The 19,491-nt window shown below is 36.7% G+C and overlaps 1 protein-coding gene across 1 annotated transcript; it reads right to left on the bottom strand.

Moving 5' to 3' along the window:
• Positions 1-392: 392 nt before the first annotated feature.
• LOC131072675 (transcription elongation factor 1 homolog) lies at positions 393-7,942 on the bottom strand. The gene is made up of 5 exons (XM_058008906.1): positions 7,799-7,942; positions 7,546-7,694; positions 1,114-1,184; positions 968-989; positions 393-727 (listed from the first exon to the last, which is right to left on the bottom strand). Exons 2-5 carry the CDS (start codon positions 7,653-7,655, stop codon positions 679-681), a joined length of 252 nt encoding a protein of 83 aa, XP_057864889.1. The 5' UTR covers positions 7,656-7,694; positions 7,799-7,942; the 3' UTR covers positions 393-678.
• Between the last annotated feature and the right edge of the window lie 11,549 nt (positions 7,943-19,491).

Below are 19,491 nucleotides of genomic sequence, written 5' to 3'. Positions count from 1 at the left end.
GAGCTAATTAATATTTATAGGACATCCAAATAATTTTATTAAACATTTTTCAATTGGCATATTTGATGGTAAATATATACCTCTTGAATCTACTAATACCAGGTTATTAATGATATTAACAGAAAGTACCAACTTTTGATCCATGCGTAAAAGTATTTTTATTGAACAAATACTTTAAAAAAAATTATAATCATGAACTACAGAAATACACCATTTAAGAGTAACATTAATTTCTAGAATACAAGCACAGAAGAGCCATCAAGAAAAGAAATTGAAGAGTACGCTGTACAAAAAGAACCAACACAGCATACTACCAAGAAACATGAAGGAACATTTTTAAACTCTTAGATAAGGAACGTGCAACAACATAGACATCAAATTGAGCCAACATGTATACGTTACAGCAGATCCAATTTAAAGCAATTTAAGTTTAACCTTGAATTGGAAAAACATTAACTGTAACATGGTCACGTCAATATAATATATACAAAACTGGTAACCAAGATAGTAGAGATTATGCACATACGTTTAGTGTTCAAAACAGGACAGCTAAGTATAGTGACAAGTATCCTGGTCAAAACTCTCTGATGACCAGCTCAGTGTTACAAGGAATCTCAGGAAAGAAATTTCTATAAGACATCATACTGTGTTCTAGAAAACTATGTAGATATAACCCATTTATCCAGAATTATTTACTCGCTCACATTCATCAATCCACTCGCAATACCTAAAAACATATGCAAAGATCACAATAGGCCCTGCTATTCACTGCCTGACTTAAGTTTGCACTTTCAAGCTATAATTGTTTCGTAACCATAAATAAATTTTCTGTGATTCATATGAAGCAAGATGTATTCATTTCGAGAATTGCAAATGTTAGAAATATACAGATTTGCTTATGTACACTTCCCCTAAGTATGATAAATAGAATGAAATAAATTCAGAGTTATAGTTTATCGAAGCTTACACATCAATAGGCTCGCTCAATGCTGTCATGTCCAAGAAATCAAATGCAGAGAAACAATATTCAGTATGGACTCGAATGTGGAAAAGGTACTTTATAAAAATATTGGTATGGAACCAAATTCAACAAGCGGATAAAACAGCACTGACCGTTTATAGTGGTACTGAAACTCTCTTGGCATATTCGGCATTTAGCCTCCCCAATAAAATCTTTCTTATCCCTGCATGTCAATCAGACAACTAAAATTAACATGAATTTTAGGAAGAACCATAACAATTGTAAGTGAATCAAAAAGCTCCCACAAAGAATAAGAAACCCATCTGACTGCTTAGTGTTAGTTTGTTAGTTTGGACAGATGTTTGTCCATTTGCTAAATAATTAGTAGATATTGTTTGCTAACAAATGTAGTTAGAGTTCAAACAATTCTTATTAATTATTTGACTCTTTTTAGAAACTTCTAGCAACCAATTTGGTTAGGGTTGTTTAGTTGTTTTTAATCTCAGCCGTTGATTGAGAATTGATCTCGACCGTTGGTTTTCCAACGAGAGTAGTATATAAGGGGGTCAAGGGGCATTTGGAAAATAATGAATGAATGGTATGAAGAACTTGCAGTGTTAGCAAGTAGTCTTGCAGTGTTAGCAAGGGCGCAGTGATAGCGCTGGGATAGTAGTGGGGTGGAATCTCAGCAGGAGAAATTGGGAGGTCGTCGAAGCTCTGCCAATAACAGGCAAGCAGTATTTGTATCTCTTGATTTGCTGTAGTTAATATATATTCCTCATCTGCAGTACTGGTTTTCCCTTCGGGGTTTTTCCAGGGACAATTGTCCGAAAATATTGTGTTCATTGTGTTGCACTTTTTTATGAGTTTGTGAAATTGCAGTTGTGTTATTTTCCAATATTTGTTGCTCAAATAATCTACCAAGATAGGAAGATAATAATCAGTAACTGTAATAGATTTTTCACATGGTATCAGAGCTAAGTTAAGGGTAGAAGAGATTTACCCTAGGCAAAGAAAACTGAGGGTTTATAAAACATAGTTTAACCTCTTTAGAGTTTTTATTTGTTTTAAGCTTTGAGATGGCCTCAGTTGGTTTAAGAGATCAGGATAGATTGGATGGAGCCTCTAATTTTGGTGTCTGGAAAGCCAGAATTTCTTTATTGCTAGAAGAGAATGGTATCAAGGAATATGTTACCACTATTGTGACTATACCTACAGATGCAACACAGCTTGCAGCATACAAGAAGGATGATTCCAAGGTGAGAAGGCTAATCCTTGATGGTGTCAAGGACCATATAGTTCCACATATTGCAGAGTTAGATACTGCAAAGAAGATGTGGGATGCCATTCTGAATCTGTACCAGAATGCTACCACTAATCGGAAGCTGATTCTCAAAGAAAAGCTGAGGAATACCCAAATGAATAAGGCAGAAGACGTGACGAGTTACCTCACCAAACTTAGACTTGTCAAGGATGAGTTAGCGGCTATTGGAGATAAACCAAGTGATGATGAGCTGGTACAGATAGCCCTAAATGGTTTTTCTAAGCAGTGGGAAGTCTTTGTTCAAGTTGTTAATGGACGAGACACCTTACCAAGTTGGGATCGACTTTGGAGTGACTTCACTCAAGAGGAGCTTAGACTAAGCCTTGTCAATAGAGCCAACAATAAGAGTAAAAAAAGTGAGGCAGAACAGGAGAACATTGCCCTAGTGGGTCAAGGAAAAGCAAAGAAGGAGTCCAGCAAAGGATCATATCCACAAGGTGAGAAGAAGAAGAAAGACTTGTTGAAGATCAAGTGCTACGATTGTCATGAGTTTGGCCACTATGTTAGCGATTGCCCAGAAAGGAAGAAGAATGACAAGAAAGGCAAGAAGCAAGTTGCAGATGAGCTCTCGAATAGAATGGAAGATGAGTTTGCACTCAAAGCATGTATGGTTAGCTTAGCCTCACAGAGTGTTTGGTACATAGATAGTGGGGCGTCATTTCATATGATAGGAGTTAGAGAATACTTCTCCAGTTATAAGAAGGAGAGCACCAGAATCCGGATCTCTATGGGAAACATGTCCAAACTCAACTCAATTGAGAAAGGGACTGTTCAGTTTCAGAGGGAGAATAGTAAGATGATTCCTCTTCATGATGTGTTGCATGTTCCAGGCTTAGGGATGAATTTGATTTCTGTATTTGTCCTTCAGGACAAAGGGTACAATGTACTCTTTAGAGGGGCACATGTATTGATTAAGCATAAGGATTGGAAATCACCCATAGCTATTGGAGTTAGGAGTGGTCGACTTTATAGGTTGTAGTTTGATACTCCCAAGGCACTCATGAGCAGCAGTAATCCTAGAGATCTTGGAGAGCTATGGCATAGGAGGATGGGCCATATACATCATGGAGCACTTAAATTGCTTCATGAGACTGTTACAGGTGTTCCAAAGGTGAGCACAAAGCATGATGATATATGTAAGGGATGTGTGTTGGGGAAGTTTGTGAAAGCAACTTTTCCAAGGAGTGACACTAGATCCAAGGGTGTTCTTGATCTAGTACATTCAGATGTATGTGGACCAATATCAATGAAATCTCTCATAGGATATGAGTAATTTAGTACTTTTATTGATGATTTCTCTAGGAAGACCTGGATATACTTCTTGAAGACCAAGGATGAGGTTTTGAGTCACTTCCAAGAGTTCAAGGCTCTTGTGGAGACCTCGAGAGGAAGGAAGATAAAGGTTCTTCGGTTAGACAATGGAGGCGAGTACAAAGGGAATGAATTCCAAGAGTTTTGTACCAAGGAAGGAATCAAGAGAGAGTGGATTGTTCCTTACAACCCGCAACAGAATGGGGTTGCTGAGAGGAAGAATTGGTCCATATCGGAGGTAGCAAGGGCTATGCTACATGACCAGGACTTGCCTCATTACTTATGGGCAGAAGCATGTAGTACGACAGTATACATACAGAACAGGGTTCCACATAAAGTGCTAGGGAAGATGACACCAGAGGAAGCATTCACTGGGAAGAAGCCAGATGTTGGTCACTTCAGGATCTTTGGGAGTTTGGCATATTGTCACATTCCAAAGGATACACGTACCAAGTTAGATCAAACTACAGAAAGAGGGTACTTTGCGGGGTACAGTGAAACCTCAAAGGCATATCAGATATTCATTCCAGGGACCAGGCGGATTATTGTTCGACGTGATGTCAAGTTCATGGAGGACAAGGCATTTAGAAGGTCCAGAGATTCGCCAGTAGATGATCAGAGTGAGCAGCCAACACAAGCGCCAAGGATCACTCAACTGAATCAAGGTCAGCAAAGCTCTAGTATAGTTACTAGTACAAGCATAGGCTTAGGAGGTGAGAGTTCTCAGAGTATGGAGCAACAGCAATAGGTGCAATAGGTGCAAGAAGAGATGCATAAAGAAGACATGGAGGTTGATATTTCATCTTCTACAGTTGGTAGCAACAACTGTGAGGTTCAACAGACACAAAGAAATACTCAAGAGTTAGTGGGTACTCCTAGGAGGAGTAGTAGACAACGGAAACAACCAGCCAAGTTTGATGACTATGTTGCATTAGTTAGTCAGTTGGTAGATAGTGAACCTTCTAGCTATCAAGAGGCTGCACAACATCAGGTGTGGCAAGATGCAATCGTTGAGGAGTATACTTCAATTATGCAGAATGATGTTTGGGAGGTAGTGCCTAGACCAATAGATAGGGTTGTGGTTGGATCACGTTGGATCTATAAGATCAAGCATGGTGCAAATGGTAGCATCGAGAAATACAAGGCAAGGTTTGTGGCAAAAGGGTTCTCTCAGAAGGAGGGAATAGACTATGAGGAGACATTTGCTCAAGTTGCCAAGTATACTTCTATACGAGCTATAATCTCAATTTCAACATAAATGGGATGGCAGATCCATCAAATGCATGTCAAGACAGCGTTCCTCAATGGTGAGTTGAAAGAGGAGGTATACATAGAACAACCAGAAGGCTTTGTAGCACATAGCAAAGAGACCCATGTGTGTAGATTAAAGAAAGTTTTGTACGGACTCAAGCAGGCTCCCAGAGCATGGTATGGGCGCATTGATAGTTACTTGCAGGAAATGGGCTTTGTGAAGAGTGAGGCAGATGCTAACCTCTACTACTTGGTGGTTGGGGGTGAGATTCTCATTCTTGTCTTGTATGTAGATGACTTGTTTCTAACTGGTTCACTAGGGCTCATAGAGGAGTGCAAGAGGGACCTTGCAACGGAGTTCGAGATGAAAGATTTGGGACTTATGCACTACTTTCTAGCCATGGAGGTATGGCAGACAGTTGGAGAGATTTTCCTTGGACAAGGGAAATATTGCATTGAAATCTTGAAAAGGTTCAAGATAGAAGATTGCAAAACCATGTCTACACCTATGATCACGAATTGGAGGAAGGTAGATACATCTAGGGAGAAGGATGTAGATCCCACATTATTCAGGTAGTTGATTGGTTCTCTCATGTATTTGGTCAACACCAGGCCAGATATAGCTTTTGCAGTTAACTCTCTTAGTTAGTTCATGGTTGAACCAAAGGGAGTGCATTGGACAACGGCAAAGCATGTGCTGCATTATTTACAAGGTACAATCGAGTATGGGATTAGATATGTTCGAGGTGAAGGAATCGAGTTGATGGGCTATACTGACGCGGATTGGGTAGGCAGTACAACATACAAGAGGAGCACTTCAGGGTGTTGTTTCAGTTTGGGATAAAGAGTTGTCTCTTGGTTCAGCAGGAAGCAGAAGTTTGTGGCTCTGAGTTCTGCAAAGTCAGAATATATAGTAGCTAGCATGGCGACATGTGAAGCTATATGGCTTCGGAAGTTTCTAGTAGCCTTGCTTGGTCAAAAGATGGAGACTATAGTAATACACTGCGACAATCAGAGTTGCATTAAGTTAACTGAGAATCCAGTGTTTCATGATAGCTCGAAACATATAGACATCAGGTATCACTTCATCAGAGATTGTGTACAGCATGGAGTTGTTCAACTACAGTTTATACCTATAGATCAGCAAGTAGCAAACATTCTGACAAAGGCATTGGGGAAGGCGAAATTCATCTTCTTCAGATAGAAGTTGGGTGTCATGCAAAACAACTTCCTCGCTAAGAGGGAGTGTTAGTTTGTTAGCTTGGACAGCTGTTTGTCCATTTGCTAAATAATTAGTAAATAATTGTTTGCTAACAAATGTAGTTAGAGTTCAAACAATTCTTATTAATTACTTGACTCTTTTTAGAAACTTCTAGCAACCAATTTGGTTAGGGTTATTTAGTTGTTTTTAATCTCAGTCATTGATTGAGAATTAATCTCGGCCATTGGTTTTCCAACGAGAGTAGTCTATAAGGGGGTCAGGCAACATTTTGAAAATAATGAATGAATGGTGTGAAGAACTTGTAGTGTTAGCAAGTAGTCTTGCAGTGTTAGCAAGGGCACAGTGATAACGCTGGGATAGTAGCGGGGTGGAATCTCAGCAGCAGAAATTGGGAGGTCGTCGAAGCTCTGCCAATAACAGGCAAGCAGTATTTGTATCTCTTGATTTGTTGTAGTTAATATATATTCCTCATCTGCAGTACTGGTTTTCCCTTCAGGGTTTTTTAGGGACAATTGTCCGAAAATATTGTATTCATTGTGTTGTGCTTTTTTATGAGTTTGTGAAATTGCAGTTGTGTTATTTTCCAATATTTGTTGCTCAAATAATCTACCAAGATAGGAAGATAATAATCAGTAACTGTAATAGATTTTTCACACTTAGAGCATAGTAAATGTTCTACAAGCTTAAAGAATTCAAACACTTCCAAATTGTAACGCTCAACTCACAAAGACTCAAATCCATTTTTGTGGGATAGTATGGACAAATCCCTTAATCCTAACAGACATTCCATAAAGAGACTCCAAAGAAAACACACAAAAGATGTCAGGGCTGTGGAATCAAAATCAGGGACTTTCAGGTATTGAGGACATCGTATGCACAGGCACTCATGAGAAAATACGAGGAGAACCCACAAATCTCAGGGGATGGCGGGGGACATTGAGGCTCCTGGCATAAAGGACCCTGTCACTGATGTTAAAACAGACTATCACAAAAGGTCAAACGTCATGCTCTTTATCCAATGAATAACCATGAATTTCCTGTCATTCTGAGGCCTTGATGTCTAAAAATAAACCAATTTCCATCATTAACTACATGGCCGCTACAGTTTCAAACTCTTAATTTAAAATGAACCTAGAAAGCAACTTAGCTTAAAAAAGATGATTTAACCATAACCAAGGTTGTTCAGATAGTTTTTAGTCCAGAAGGCATAGGCAAGGTGGGTGCATGCCATAATGATTACTCAAGTTGAAATCCTACAGGGCTTGTTCACCCATGATTATGGGAGACCAGTTACTTGATCATTCCAAGATGAATATCCACAGAACAAATACCCAATCTATACTTCAATAGCATGAATTTATAGAAAGTCATTAGAAATAATCACAATATCAAGGTTTCGAAACTCATGGACTGCCCTAAAGAGGAATTAGGGCTCAGACAGAAAAAAACAAAAAATGCAGGGCAAAGAAAACATACATTTTGCACTCGACGCTACCGTCATGGTTGCAGAAAGGACAGCTGAACACTGTACTCAGCTTCTCCTGCTTTTTCTTTGGCGGTGCCTTCGACGATTTTCTCTTCCCCATTTTCACAACAAATCAAAGATCTCTTTAGGAGCTTCGAATCTGCAGCCACAGTGAATTCACGCTATAAAACACTCACGAAACAATCTGTAACAGATAACCCATGAACAAAAGAAAAAGGGGAGAAAAGATTCAAGGAAACTTACACAGAAACACAGAAAACCTAGGGAAAAAATTGTCCGAGCCTGAAATATTCTTCAAAGAAACTTCGCGAAAATGAATTTAAACAGCTTAAAGTGGTGCTTTTTCGATTCTTTCTCTTTGATTACTGAAATTCTAGCGCCTTCTAATACGCGGCTTTCTTTATTTAAACGCATTATGTGGTGTCCGTTAAAATGGCGCTTTTCCGAGCTACACTTAGTCTTTAGCCAACTTAATGACACGTGTAAGTGACGCTCTGGCTTTAGAAATGGATATTTGTAGTTTTTTTCTTTTATTAGGAGATGGAATATTGTCTAGAATAAATCACATCCAGGGGAAAGGACCACTAGTTGAGCGCGTTCCAATTCTTATGATAGAAGTAGTTGATTTAATACCTCCATACTTGTTGATTTAATGTCCAACTTTTGTACAACATTGCACCAATAGTTGTATGATAAGTACCAATAATTGAATGAAATATACTATTTGTTGTGAAAAGTAACCAATCATGTAATGCCACATCAGCTGCACAAGTATTGGGGCCCTTTTGCACACCTATTGGTCTCACTTTTTTGGGGGACTGTTTTGGACATCTTGGCAAAAAGCATGCTGATGTGGCATCATATTTGATGATGTGGCCCTGAAACCTTAGTTATAAGCAGGGGACTTGCCAAGTAAGTTGCTGTAAAAAAATTGGAGTGATTTTGAAATTTCCACGTAAGATTTTGAGAAACACAAAGTTAGGGTGCACAACTACTGGATCCTTTCCCCTAATAGAAATAAAATAAAATAATGGAAAATATTAAATTTAAAATTGGAAGAAGATATTATTCTACAAGTGTTAGAAAGTAATTTGTTAATAGTATTGGAAATTTAGTGTTATATATGTACTATGGTATTAGAAAGATGTGGCAGGTTGTAGCTTCCATATAATCTTTGAATTGCTATTGATGAAAATGTTTAAAATTTAAGGCAATAAAGTATATTTAAGATAATAATAATAATAATATTGTTAAATATAGTATTATTAGATAATAATGTTTTTGATTGAGTAAGTAGGGAGAGGGCCCTAATTTCTTATATTAGTAGAACAAAAATCAGTAGAGGAACATCAAACAACAAACTACACAATAACAGCAACCCCTTACAACATACCCATAATCAAAACTTATCTATAGTCCACATCAAAAAAATCATAGTTTAGTCCATGCAACAAGAGTAACAGATCAAAAAAACATAAGCCATGAATGCCAACAGTCTCAAAGAGAGTAGCAACTAACTCTAAATAAACACTAAGCTTAAGCATAATAAAAATAACAACACAAATCGTTCTTTCTTGAGATCTTGTCCCAAGTTTCAGTCAGCTTCTCTATATTAGCTTTCCAGTCTTCCTCATATAAGGCATAGTCTACTTCTTTCTTGTTATCTTTTTGCTTCTTTTTCTTGAGTATCTTTGAAAGTTTGGATTCGCTTGAGACCACTCCCATAACCGAATTATGCATTATTCCATTAGTTATGTGAATTAGGGAATTAATGGCATTCACAATTTCATTGTTGTCTTCTTTAGATTTATCTTCTTGTGCCTCCAAGTCCATAATGTGGCATTACATCTCTCTTATATGATTCTCTAGACTATTGTCTCTTTCCTTGTTTATGCTGTCCAGCTCCAGGTTGTATCCCACCTCTACATTAACCTCATTACCCAGGCTAGTATATTAGTCTTTCTGGTAATCTTCTTCTTCCACATCTTCCTCGGCCATTAAATTTTATTCGCCTTTCGCCTCATCACCTCATTTCATTTCCCCTCTTTTTTTTTAGAGTCCTCATCCTCATCTAGAATGTATTCCTCATCCAACTCCAACTTTGTAACCTTCACATGTTTGGCTTTTTTCTTACCTTTATCTTTTTGTTTTAGCCTTTTTTACCTCCTCTCTCCTGAGCCACTTCCCTCTTTGTCTATATTTTGATTAGGGTCATGATTTGTTTCTTCAATTACTATAACCTTGCTATTTGGCTTTAAAGAGTTTCGGGATTTTTCTTTCCTTTTCTTTGGATTGCCAATTTTGGCTTCTGAAAATATTTACGTTTCTCACCTAGGTAAGCTTGATTAGTTTGGCATCCTCATTAGGGAGATTGGGGATGGGGCAATCCATGCCGCACATTTTCACCAAGGAGCTACCAAGTGAGTCATCTTTTTCCTCCAAACATAGGCAAGCAGTTTTGGGCTACATTTTAGTCTTTTTGGAGCCCGAGAGTTTCTCCAAGGTGTGAGCTCTACTCTCGATCAATTCAATTTTCACTTGATTGGTAGCATTGTTGGGATAGAGAGAAAGCAAGTGGTTGACATGGGGGATCTTCTTGAGCTCGTGCATGTAAAGGGTGCACATCAACCCTTGATGAAGGGGAGGGGAGGCTCTGTTATTAATGTTATTGCTCATTGAGGTGAAAAGAAAGTAGGGTACATTTATAAATTCCTTGTGGCGAATATGGTTTAGGAGCGGAAAGTGGTATCCATGCATAGTCGTATAGCGACCCTCCAGTGAAGTACTTCATCATATATAGGCTAAAAGAGCATATGGGGCATGGAGGTATTTCCTTTCATGGCCATTTTGAACAACATTAAGTTTCTCACCTTTCTCTAAACAAATTATTAATGAAGGCTTTATAATCACCCAAATTGTTTTTAATTACCTTCACTCCACTGTAACTAAGGTCAGTGGCTTCCACAATTAACTATGGATTTTTGACAGTGAAGCTAACACTACCAACTTTAATCGTTCCTTTAGACCAGGAATTACAAAACTTAGCAGACAAGGTTTTGTTATGACCTTTCATGGAGAGGATATAAGGAACTAACTTAGCTTTATCCAATAGATCCCAAAGTTTTCCATTCTCTTGTAGTGATGCGCAATCCCTCAACTCAGTCCTCTTCGTGGCTCCTCCCATTTCAGCATCGTTCAGGCTCTGCTCTTGCGAAGTCTCCTTAATTCTTTCAACTCTGATTAATTTGCAGTCTAGGTGAACAATACTAAAGCTTTCACAAAAACTCTTACAAGAAGTTTAGATCTAATTTTTCCCTACCTCTCAATATTACAAGTGTCTTTCGACATTTTCTTAGTACAACTTTTTTGATATATATCATTATTTCATATCCTTTGTGTGGCTTTAAAATTTAAATCAAACCAATGTGCTAGAAGAGGTTTTCGATATCCATATCTCTCCCTCATTCGGAGAGGATGACAAATGCATACTTTTTAGTGAACAAGAGGGTCAACCTTCGTCATTACAAATAATGTTTCTAAAAAACCCACCTTTTTGCCTTTCTTTAAACATGACTTCCTTCAAATTTTTAGGACAATCTCAAAAATTTAAAATTTCCCATTATTTGTAGTTTAAGCCAATAGTTGTCATTAAGTCTATGACCATATTACTTTCTTTACAGACATGAATGGTTTTGAAATAAGGAAAACCCCTTATAATTTGTTTGCAGTCTTCCATCAATTTCCTAATTTCCCATGGGCTTGCACATTGATCATTTAGAATTGAGATAATTAGTTTAGAATTTTCCTCCAAAATAATTATTTCCAAGTTCATGTCTTTAAGTCTTTTAAGTTCTTTTCAAGCCATATACGCTTCTACTTTGTTATTAGAAGAGATTCCTAAATTACATCCATAGGCCTCTATCAAGTTTCCTTTATGATCTCTAATGACTCCTCCTGTCGCAAATATCCCTAGATTCCCTTTTAAGCAACCATCGAATTTGCACTTGATCCATCCTTCATTGGGACTTCTCATTTTCTATTCTTTCTAGCCTCAATATTTTACCAATTATTTTTTAGGAGATCCTGGTTTATTCCCCAAATTTATTTAATCCTCAACTCATAATAATTTGGCACAGATTTTGAAAACCCATAGGAAACAACATTAATGTTTTCTTTAATTTGTTGTTTAATGGCTTGGGCTAGCATACTAGCATCTCTTTTCTAATCCTTGAATATCATGTTGTTTCTTTCTTTCAAGATTCCCCCCACCACAAAGGGAGGAACCTGTCTCCATAAGTCCTTAGTGATAAACTATGAAAATAGGGATGAGGACCAAGCTGAGATAAGATGCCCAATGCAGCTAGGCACCACCCAATCAACACTGGGCTAAGAGAGAACAAATTTCCAAACCTCTAAGGCATAAGGATAATAAAAAAGTAAATTTTGAATATCCTTAGAGTCATTATAGCAAAAGGATCATCTATTAACTAAATAGAAACCTCTTTTGATGAGATTATCAATAGTCAATATTTTGTTGTGGGCCACTAGCCACCAGAAACAGTCAATTTTATTAATCAGATTGGGGATCCAAACTTGTCTCCAGTCTATTGACATATCATTGTGATTCTCCATTGCTGAGTAGGTTGACTTAACTAAGAACTTCCCAGACATAGTCAACTTCCAAATCCATTCATCCTTTGAATTTTTATCAAGAAAAGCACACCCTTCCAGTTGCTCCATTAGTAAAGAAATGTCATTGTCACACCTATTCGGGTTCATGTTTCCCTGAGTGTTGTCATCTACCAATTTTTCTTTAAAATTCTTCCATCTAGGCTTATCTCCCTGCCACTCTATATAGCTATTCAAAAAAAATCCATTTTTATTCATGAGGTTATTTTTTATGGATCTTAAGCAAGCTATGGATATTAAGTAACCATCTTTGGCCCAAGCATCATCCCAAAATAAGGTGTTCTCACCATTGCCCACTAATTTTTCCCCCCTTTCTTGAGAATTGATTTGATAATATTAGAAGATTGTTCCACACCACTAATCCTTGGGGTAGGTTTGATTTCCAAAAGGACCGATTTGTGGATTTATTGTGTGAAGATACTTAGCTTTCATAATAGCAATCTAGTCCTGAGAGTTTTGAATGATTTTCCAACCAATCTTAGCTAAAAGACCTTTGTTAAATAACTTTAACTTCCTTATCCCAAGACAACCTTGTCTTTTAGGAGTACAAACTTTGTCCCATCCTACAAGAGCTATCCTTGTTTTTCTTTCACTCCACACCAAAGGAATTTTCTTTGAATCTGCTTAATTTTATTAGCTAAGAAAGGTGGTGCACAGGGATATTTTGGAGAGAAGCTTTGAGGAGTTGCAATTTCCCTACTTAGCTCACAAGTTTGTCTTTCCACCCTGATAATTTCTTTTGGATTATTTCAGCTATCTGGTTCCAATAGGTATTGCTAGGGTTTTTACAAACAAGAGGCAAACCCAAGTAGGTATCAAGCAAAACAACTTCCTGACAGTTGAGAATATTAATAATTCTAGTCTTGGTGGACTGGCTCACTTAAAAAAACTAGAGTTTACTTTTATTGTAATTAATGAATTGGCCTAAGGCTTCAACATGCTTCCTAAGGATAGTCCTCCAACCTTGAGCTTCAAATATAGAGGCTTCTCCAAATAGGATTATGTCATCTACAAACTATTGATGGGTATAAGGTTGGAGAGACATGTCTGCTTTGACCCCTTTAATTGAAGCATTCCTTAAAAATTTTAGATATTTATGCCTAAGAATTTTTCGAAGATAATAAATAGGTGTGGGGAGAGGGGATCCCCTTGCCTTAATCCTCTACCACAAGAGAAATAACCTTTGCGGGATCCATTTACCAAGATAGAACAGGTAGGTGTGGAGAAGCACTCAATAAGAATTTTTAGAAATTTACATTTGAAACCATTTTTTTAAAAAAAAATTAATAAGGAATGGCCACAACACTCTATCATATGCCTTAGATATATCCAATTTTAAGATCATTCCTTTCTTTTTTATTCATATTCATGGAATGGATCAATTCATGGGTAGTGAGAGCAACATCTAATATATGTTTTCCCTTAACGAATCCCTTCTGACTTGGAAATATCTTTTTATCCAATACCAATTTAAGCATATTGACCATGACTTTTGAGATAATTTTGTAGATAGTATTGCACAAGCTTATGGGTTTGTAATCTTCATTGAGATTGCATTCGCTGATTTGGGAATAAGAGAAATGAAAGTAGAATTAATTTGATTAAGAAGCTTAACTGATTTGAAAAAATCTCCAACCACATAGAACAAATCATGAGCAACAATATCCCAAATTCTTTAAAAAAAAGTCAAGGGAAACCCATCTGGCCTCGGGGATTTGAAGCCTCAAAAGGAAAACACGACATCTTTAACTTCTTGAAGGGTCACTTGTTTCTCAAGGTTTTAAATATCTTTAAGACCTATAACCTCTAAGATAACCTAAAGGAGATCAGCATAATCGGCCCAAGGAATATTCATGTTTTGGAAATTAGTAAAAAAAGAGAGAAAATTGTTTACTATTTCATTTTCTTCTAAGATAGTAGAACCATCGTCCCTTTGTATACTTCTTATCCTATTCTGGCTCTTGTGCTTCAGATTCAATTGGTGAAAGAACTTTGTGTTAGTGTCTCCTTCAATGAGCTATAGAACTTGTGACTTTTGCTTCCAAAAAGTCTCTTCCTATTTAGATATTTTTCACCATTCTATTCTTAGATATCTTTCCTCCTTATGTAAGTTTGCATCTAAATCTCCTTTATCCATTTTTGTTTGAATCTCACTCAATCTATTAATTGGGAACTTCTTTCTATGAAAGATATTACCAAAAGATATTTTATTCCAACCATTTACCTTAGCTGTGATAGTTTTGAGTTTCTACATAATTTTGAGCATAGGGGTCCCATGATGTGGGAGGTTCCACCATTCTTCTACTAATCCTCTAAACTCCTGGTGATAAGTCTATATGATCTCAAAACTTAAGAGGAACATGCCTTTGATAGGATTATTATCCTAGGTAAGAATTGTGTGATGAAAATGTGTGTGAAAGGTTTAAATGATTAACAACTAAACTAATTAACCAACCAAACACAAAGAAATCAAACACCTCAAGATAAGAATGTTAAAACGAAAAATGAAATTAGAAATAACAAACAGATGCAAATCAAAATCCACTTTCATTTGAGAGTTCTTTGATTTGTTGTGCTCTCGTGATGTTCAGATGCTCGATTATGCTCCATGATAACTTCTTCAAAGATGGTGGATAAAAATAATGTCCAATATGGGTGATGATTTGAGTATGCAAACTGACATTACGATGGTATGATTATGAAAAAGTGGATGATTTTCTTTGAAAATGGAGGGTTCAAATATAAAATGGAAGGGAGATGAAAGGCTTTGGAAATGAGGAACTTGCCCTCTTTGAAACACTTTGTGAAGGACAAGTGGCATGCCATGTGGAACAAGATTCCACACTTCTCAACAAGAAATGACAAGTGTCCCAAAAAGGGACACATGTCTTGGGGAGGAATGACATGTGTCTCTAAGGAAATATGTCAATTTGGGCAATAACCACCCAAAAATAGAATATTTGGAAAATAAGGAATATGCACACATGTGAGAAGAAAGGTTAAGATAGGATAGGATAAGGTTGGTTAGATGGATAGGGTTAGTTAGAACCCATGGGTTAGGCTAGGGGTTGGGTTAGAAGGGTGGTTTAGGTCAGGAGACATGTGGGGAAATTAATTAATTTAGAATTAATTAATAAACTAGAGGAAAATGATAAATGAATAAAATAAAATAAATTTAGGAGAAAGGCTTACAAGGGAGTTAATTAATTAACAAGGTTAATCAATTAATAGGCCAAGGACATGGCATTATTACTTAAATTAATTTAGCCAAAGAAAACGATGCACCGCCATATTTAATTAAATAATATGAATTATTAAATCAACATAAGCAACTAAAGGGATTTGAATATTGATTAAATTGATTAGTCAAATTTAAGTGTCTATAAGAATCAAGGCATTGTGGTCCAAACTAGATCTTGGGAGAGCCTTGAGAGATAAATTAGCCAAAATGTATCAATTGTTAGAAACAATAAATCTTTGAAGTTTCACTTGGATCAAATGATTCCCTTGCCTTCTGTTAGACCAAGTGAATTGTTGTCCTTGAAGATCAATACCAACTAGACCCACAGTGCTGAGAAAATTGGCAAGATCATACATACTATTTGAGAAGTATTCCACCCCCTAAACTTCTTTGAAGGATAAAGAAGAGAGTTAAAGTCTCCTCCCAGCAACCAGTGCTCATTACTATGGTTCATTATTTTGGTAGCCAATTTATCCCATAGGGATGCTCTACCAAATTTAGAGTTTATGGTATGAACATTTGTCAGATTCCATTCTTTATTAGAGAGATTGTCCTCCATCCTCACAGTTAGACTAATTTTCATCTATCAATCAAAATACCTAAGAATCTACTATAATCGCAAAGAGTAGTCAAGCCTCTTGAAGCATCTTTAGAATTACTAGATAGGAAATCAACATTAGGTCAGACTTTATTTGCTACTTTTTCAAAACCATCACTCTTTATTTTTGTTTCTTGAATCAAAACAACATCCATTTTTTTATCTAATAAAATACATTCTAGGATATGTTTCTTCGAAGGGTTATTCAACCCTCTAATATTCCATGAGATAAACTTCATCAATAACTTTCCCAAAAAACACTAGCAAAACTGTAACTTTTGTGACTTCTCAATAATGGAGCAACTCCCTTTACCTTTTTTTTTTTTTTTTTGATAAATCATCCAAAGTCTTTTGACTGCCATTTTCTATCTCTCTTGCAACATCTTTGAATCTGGATTCTTTTTTAGATGGTTGTTCGATCTTGGTCTCAACACCAACGTCAGTTTTACTTTTCTTCTTGACCTTGCTATTAACCCGAGTCCACTCCATATCTGATTCTTCTTCTAATAATTCTAATTTTTTATTTCCTTTAGGAGGGTTGATTCAAAGCCCATAATAGCCAAGTTTTCCATTAAATCTTTAAACCCACCATTTTTGTTTCTTGGGCCCTGTTCCTTCTTTTTTTCTTTTTTTGGATCTGGCTCTTGCTTTTGGCTCCCAAGAGAGGAAGACAACCTGACATTACCTTTGGATTGGATATTTTCTTGATCTCCAGATTTTATATCCTTGACAACTTTGTTTGTATGGCCTTGGTTCTGCATACCTTTCTTATCGATCAAGGAAATCTAGACTCTTTTGCCTTGAGGTGGATTCTCCTCACTAAATTTCCTATCATCTTTAGTTTAGTTCATATCCCTCTTGTTCAATTCTAATTTCTCATTGGAGTGTTGACCTATGTTGTTCAAGTTACTTTATCTGAAAGGAGAAGGGTTGTTGTTGTCTTCTTGGGAACCTGGATGGGTTTAATTCTTCAAGCTATTCTCATTATTTGGTTCATTTTGAGCTTGCACATCTACTATTATTTGCTTTACCTTTGTCTTCTCACTAGAGTAATTGGTTGCATCCCCTAGAATGAAATATTAAAGGAGATGATCCTTCATTACACATGATACATTCTTCTCAAGATTGTCTGAAACTTGACTTTATAGATTAGTATATTTACAGTTAAGACGGGATTGATTCTTGCAATCAGGACCTAAGTGCCCATTTCTACCATAGTTCTAGCAATGCAGAATAACATTCTCATATTCAATGTTTTGAGTCTAGGAGCCATATTTAAATTTGAGAACCACTAAATTTGGCAGAACCATAATCACCGAGACATTGACACAAAGTCTAGCAGATACTAGTCTGGATTTTTGTAAGGTCACTTTTTCCACCACCACTAGTTGTCCAAAACAACTAGTTATTCCCGAGAAGATCTTGGTGTTCTAATATTCCAATGGAAGACCAAGTAACCTTACCGAAGTAGCAATGACATATTTCAAATCAACTTTAGGGTTAAAATCCGATTTCCATTTACAAAGGGATAAAATATTATTCTATCATCAGAACCAAAAGTCCAAGGACCCCCTATGAGAACTTTTAGAAGGTCTTCATTAGTCACAAATTTGAACATAAATAAATCATTTTCCATAGCACTAATCTTAACACTTCCATTTAGTTTCCATACCCCATCCACCCAACACTTAACTTGATCAACATTACGACAAAAGGTCAGGGGGAGTAGTGGGATGAGGAAATTCAAATCACAGGACAAGAACCATATGCTCAGGGGGAGCACACATAGTTTTTTGGTAACATTTTTGGACTTCACATTTTTGGATCATTTTTTAAATTTCTCATGAGTGTTGCCATCAATGCCAAAGGGGGAGATTGTTGGCGTATGCACACTCCAATGAGACATTGTATGTGATTGAAGGTTTTGTCATTGATGGTAACCTTGCAATCCTATGGCACCGGCAAAAGCATTATACCGGCATCAACAAATCACTCTCTACACCGGCACTCAGGACACTGGCATTGGCACAGAAGAAAGGAAGTATACCGACACAGAGGCCGACAGGATTTTGTTATACTATATTCTGTTTATTATTGTAAAAATGTGTAAACCGACTTGGCAAATTGTAAAATGACTCTTATAGATAAAAGAGATCATTGTAGACATTTGGAATGATATGTAGAAGCAAAAAAAAGGAAAATATTAGGCAGACCTATTGTGCAAAATATAGGTCAAGGGGTATAGGTAAAGAACAGAACAGGAACCGGTACTGAATCTGGCATTGAAGATGCTATTATAAAGCAGTACAAGATATTGGATTTGTATAATCCTTATTGTAAGTCAATGAGACTTCCCATTGAGCAGTGAGCTCTAGGCAGTTGGCCTTCCTGCATGTGCAGGCCCCTATTGTAAGTAATATTCTCTTATTGGCTAGTGAGTGAATATTGTGGGTCACAAATCCCACCGAGTTTTTTCCCACGCCGGGTTTCCTCATTAAAATCTTGTGTTATGGTGTGCTTTTCATGTGGACGTTCTTGATTCTGTTTATTGCATTATTTCTTGCATATCGATACACTGTTATATTATGTTCTGCATGTTTTAAGTCAAGAAATTCCATTAACCAGTCAGATACTGTTTCACCCCCCCCTCTCAGTATCTATGGGATCCCTAACATGCTTGAACTAAATTGTTGGGGACATCAATCTCATAACCCCTCACTAAGCACAAGGATTTCATTTGAATTTCTTTTCCTAGTCTTTTTTTTTAAGTATTCCCCTCCAACAGTTTGTGAACATAAGATTTTGGATCTTCGTCTTGGAAGAAGGACCCCAAATCAAGAATCGGGGGGCCCGGGGCCCCATGCCAGCCATTTGGGGGGGGGGGGGGGGGGTAGCTGGAACACCCCCCCCCCCCAACCCCAAAAAAAAAAAAAAAAAAAAAATTTGTATACTCATAAGAAAACAAAAAGAATCAATTTGTGAACAAACAATCTGTGAACAAACAACCTTTCGAGAGAAGGAATCTGATTGACACATTGCAACCCATAACGATGCACAAAAACCCTAGCTTCGCTGCTCTTGCTCCACTTTGCTCCAGTCACCTTATTTACTCTATAAGATAATAATGTTATCAAAACATTGTCATTTTAGTTTTTTTTTATTAAAATTTATGAATTAGAAATATGAATTTTGATGATAAAGTCAAACATCAGAAAATTGTGTGTGTATTAATTGTACAATGTTTTGTGATTTGTTATTTTAAATAAGTTGTATATAGGCAAAAGGATTGTCATGATAAATGATAATAAGCTCCTTGTGTACATTAATTCTAATATTTAATATGTGAGGTTAGATTATTTATTTTTTCTTATTCAAAATTCAGGGTATGTTGAAAATCTATAGAAATTA

The sequence above is a fragment of the Cryptomeria japonica genome, chromosome 5, assembly GCF_030272615.1.
Source record: "Cryptomeria japonica chromosome 5, Sugi_1.0, whole genome shotgun sequence".
Classification (NCBI taxonomy): domain Eukaryota; kingdom Viridiplantae; phylum Streptophyta; class Pinopsida; order Cupressales; family Cupressaceae; genus Cryptomeria; species Cryptomeria japonica.
Note: the sequence above shows the minus strand (reverse complement) of the source record. Positions and strands in the feature narration are given on the sequence as shown.

What these genes read in the sequence shown, in the direction of transcription:
- LOC131072675 (XM_058008906.1), bottom strand. Translation starts at nt 7,655, where the DNA reads ATGGGGAAGAGAAAATCGTCGAAGGCACCGCCAAAGAAAAAGCAGGAG. An exon ending in GGTAGCGTCGAGTGCAAAAT is followed by an intron (nt 1,185 to 7,545) that starts GTATGTTTTCTT and finishes ATTGACATGCAG; the next exon opens with GGATAAGAAAGATTTTATTG. An exon ending in TTGAGCGAGCCTATTGATGT is followed by an intron (nt 728 to 967) that starts GTAAGCTTCGAT and finishes ATATGTTTTTAG; the next exon opens with GTATTGCGAGTGGATTGATG.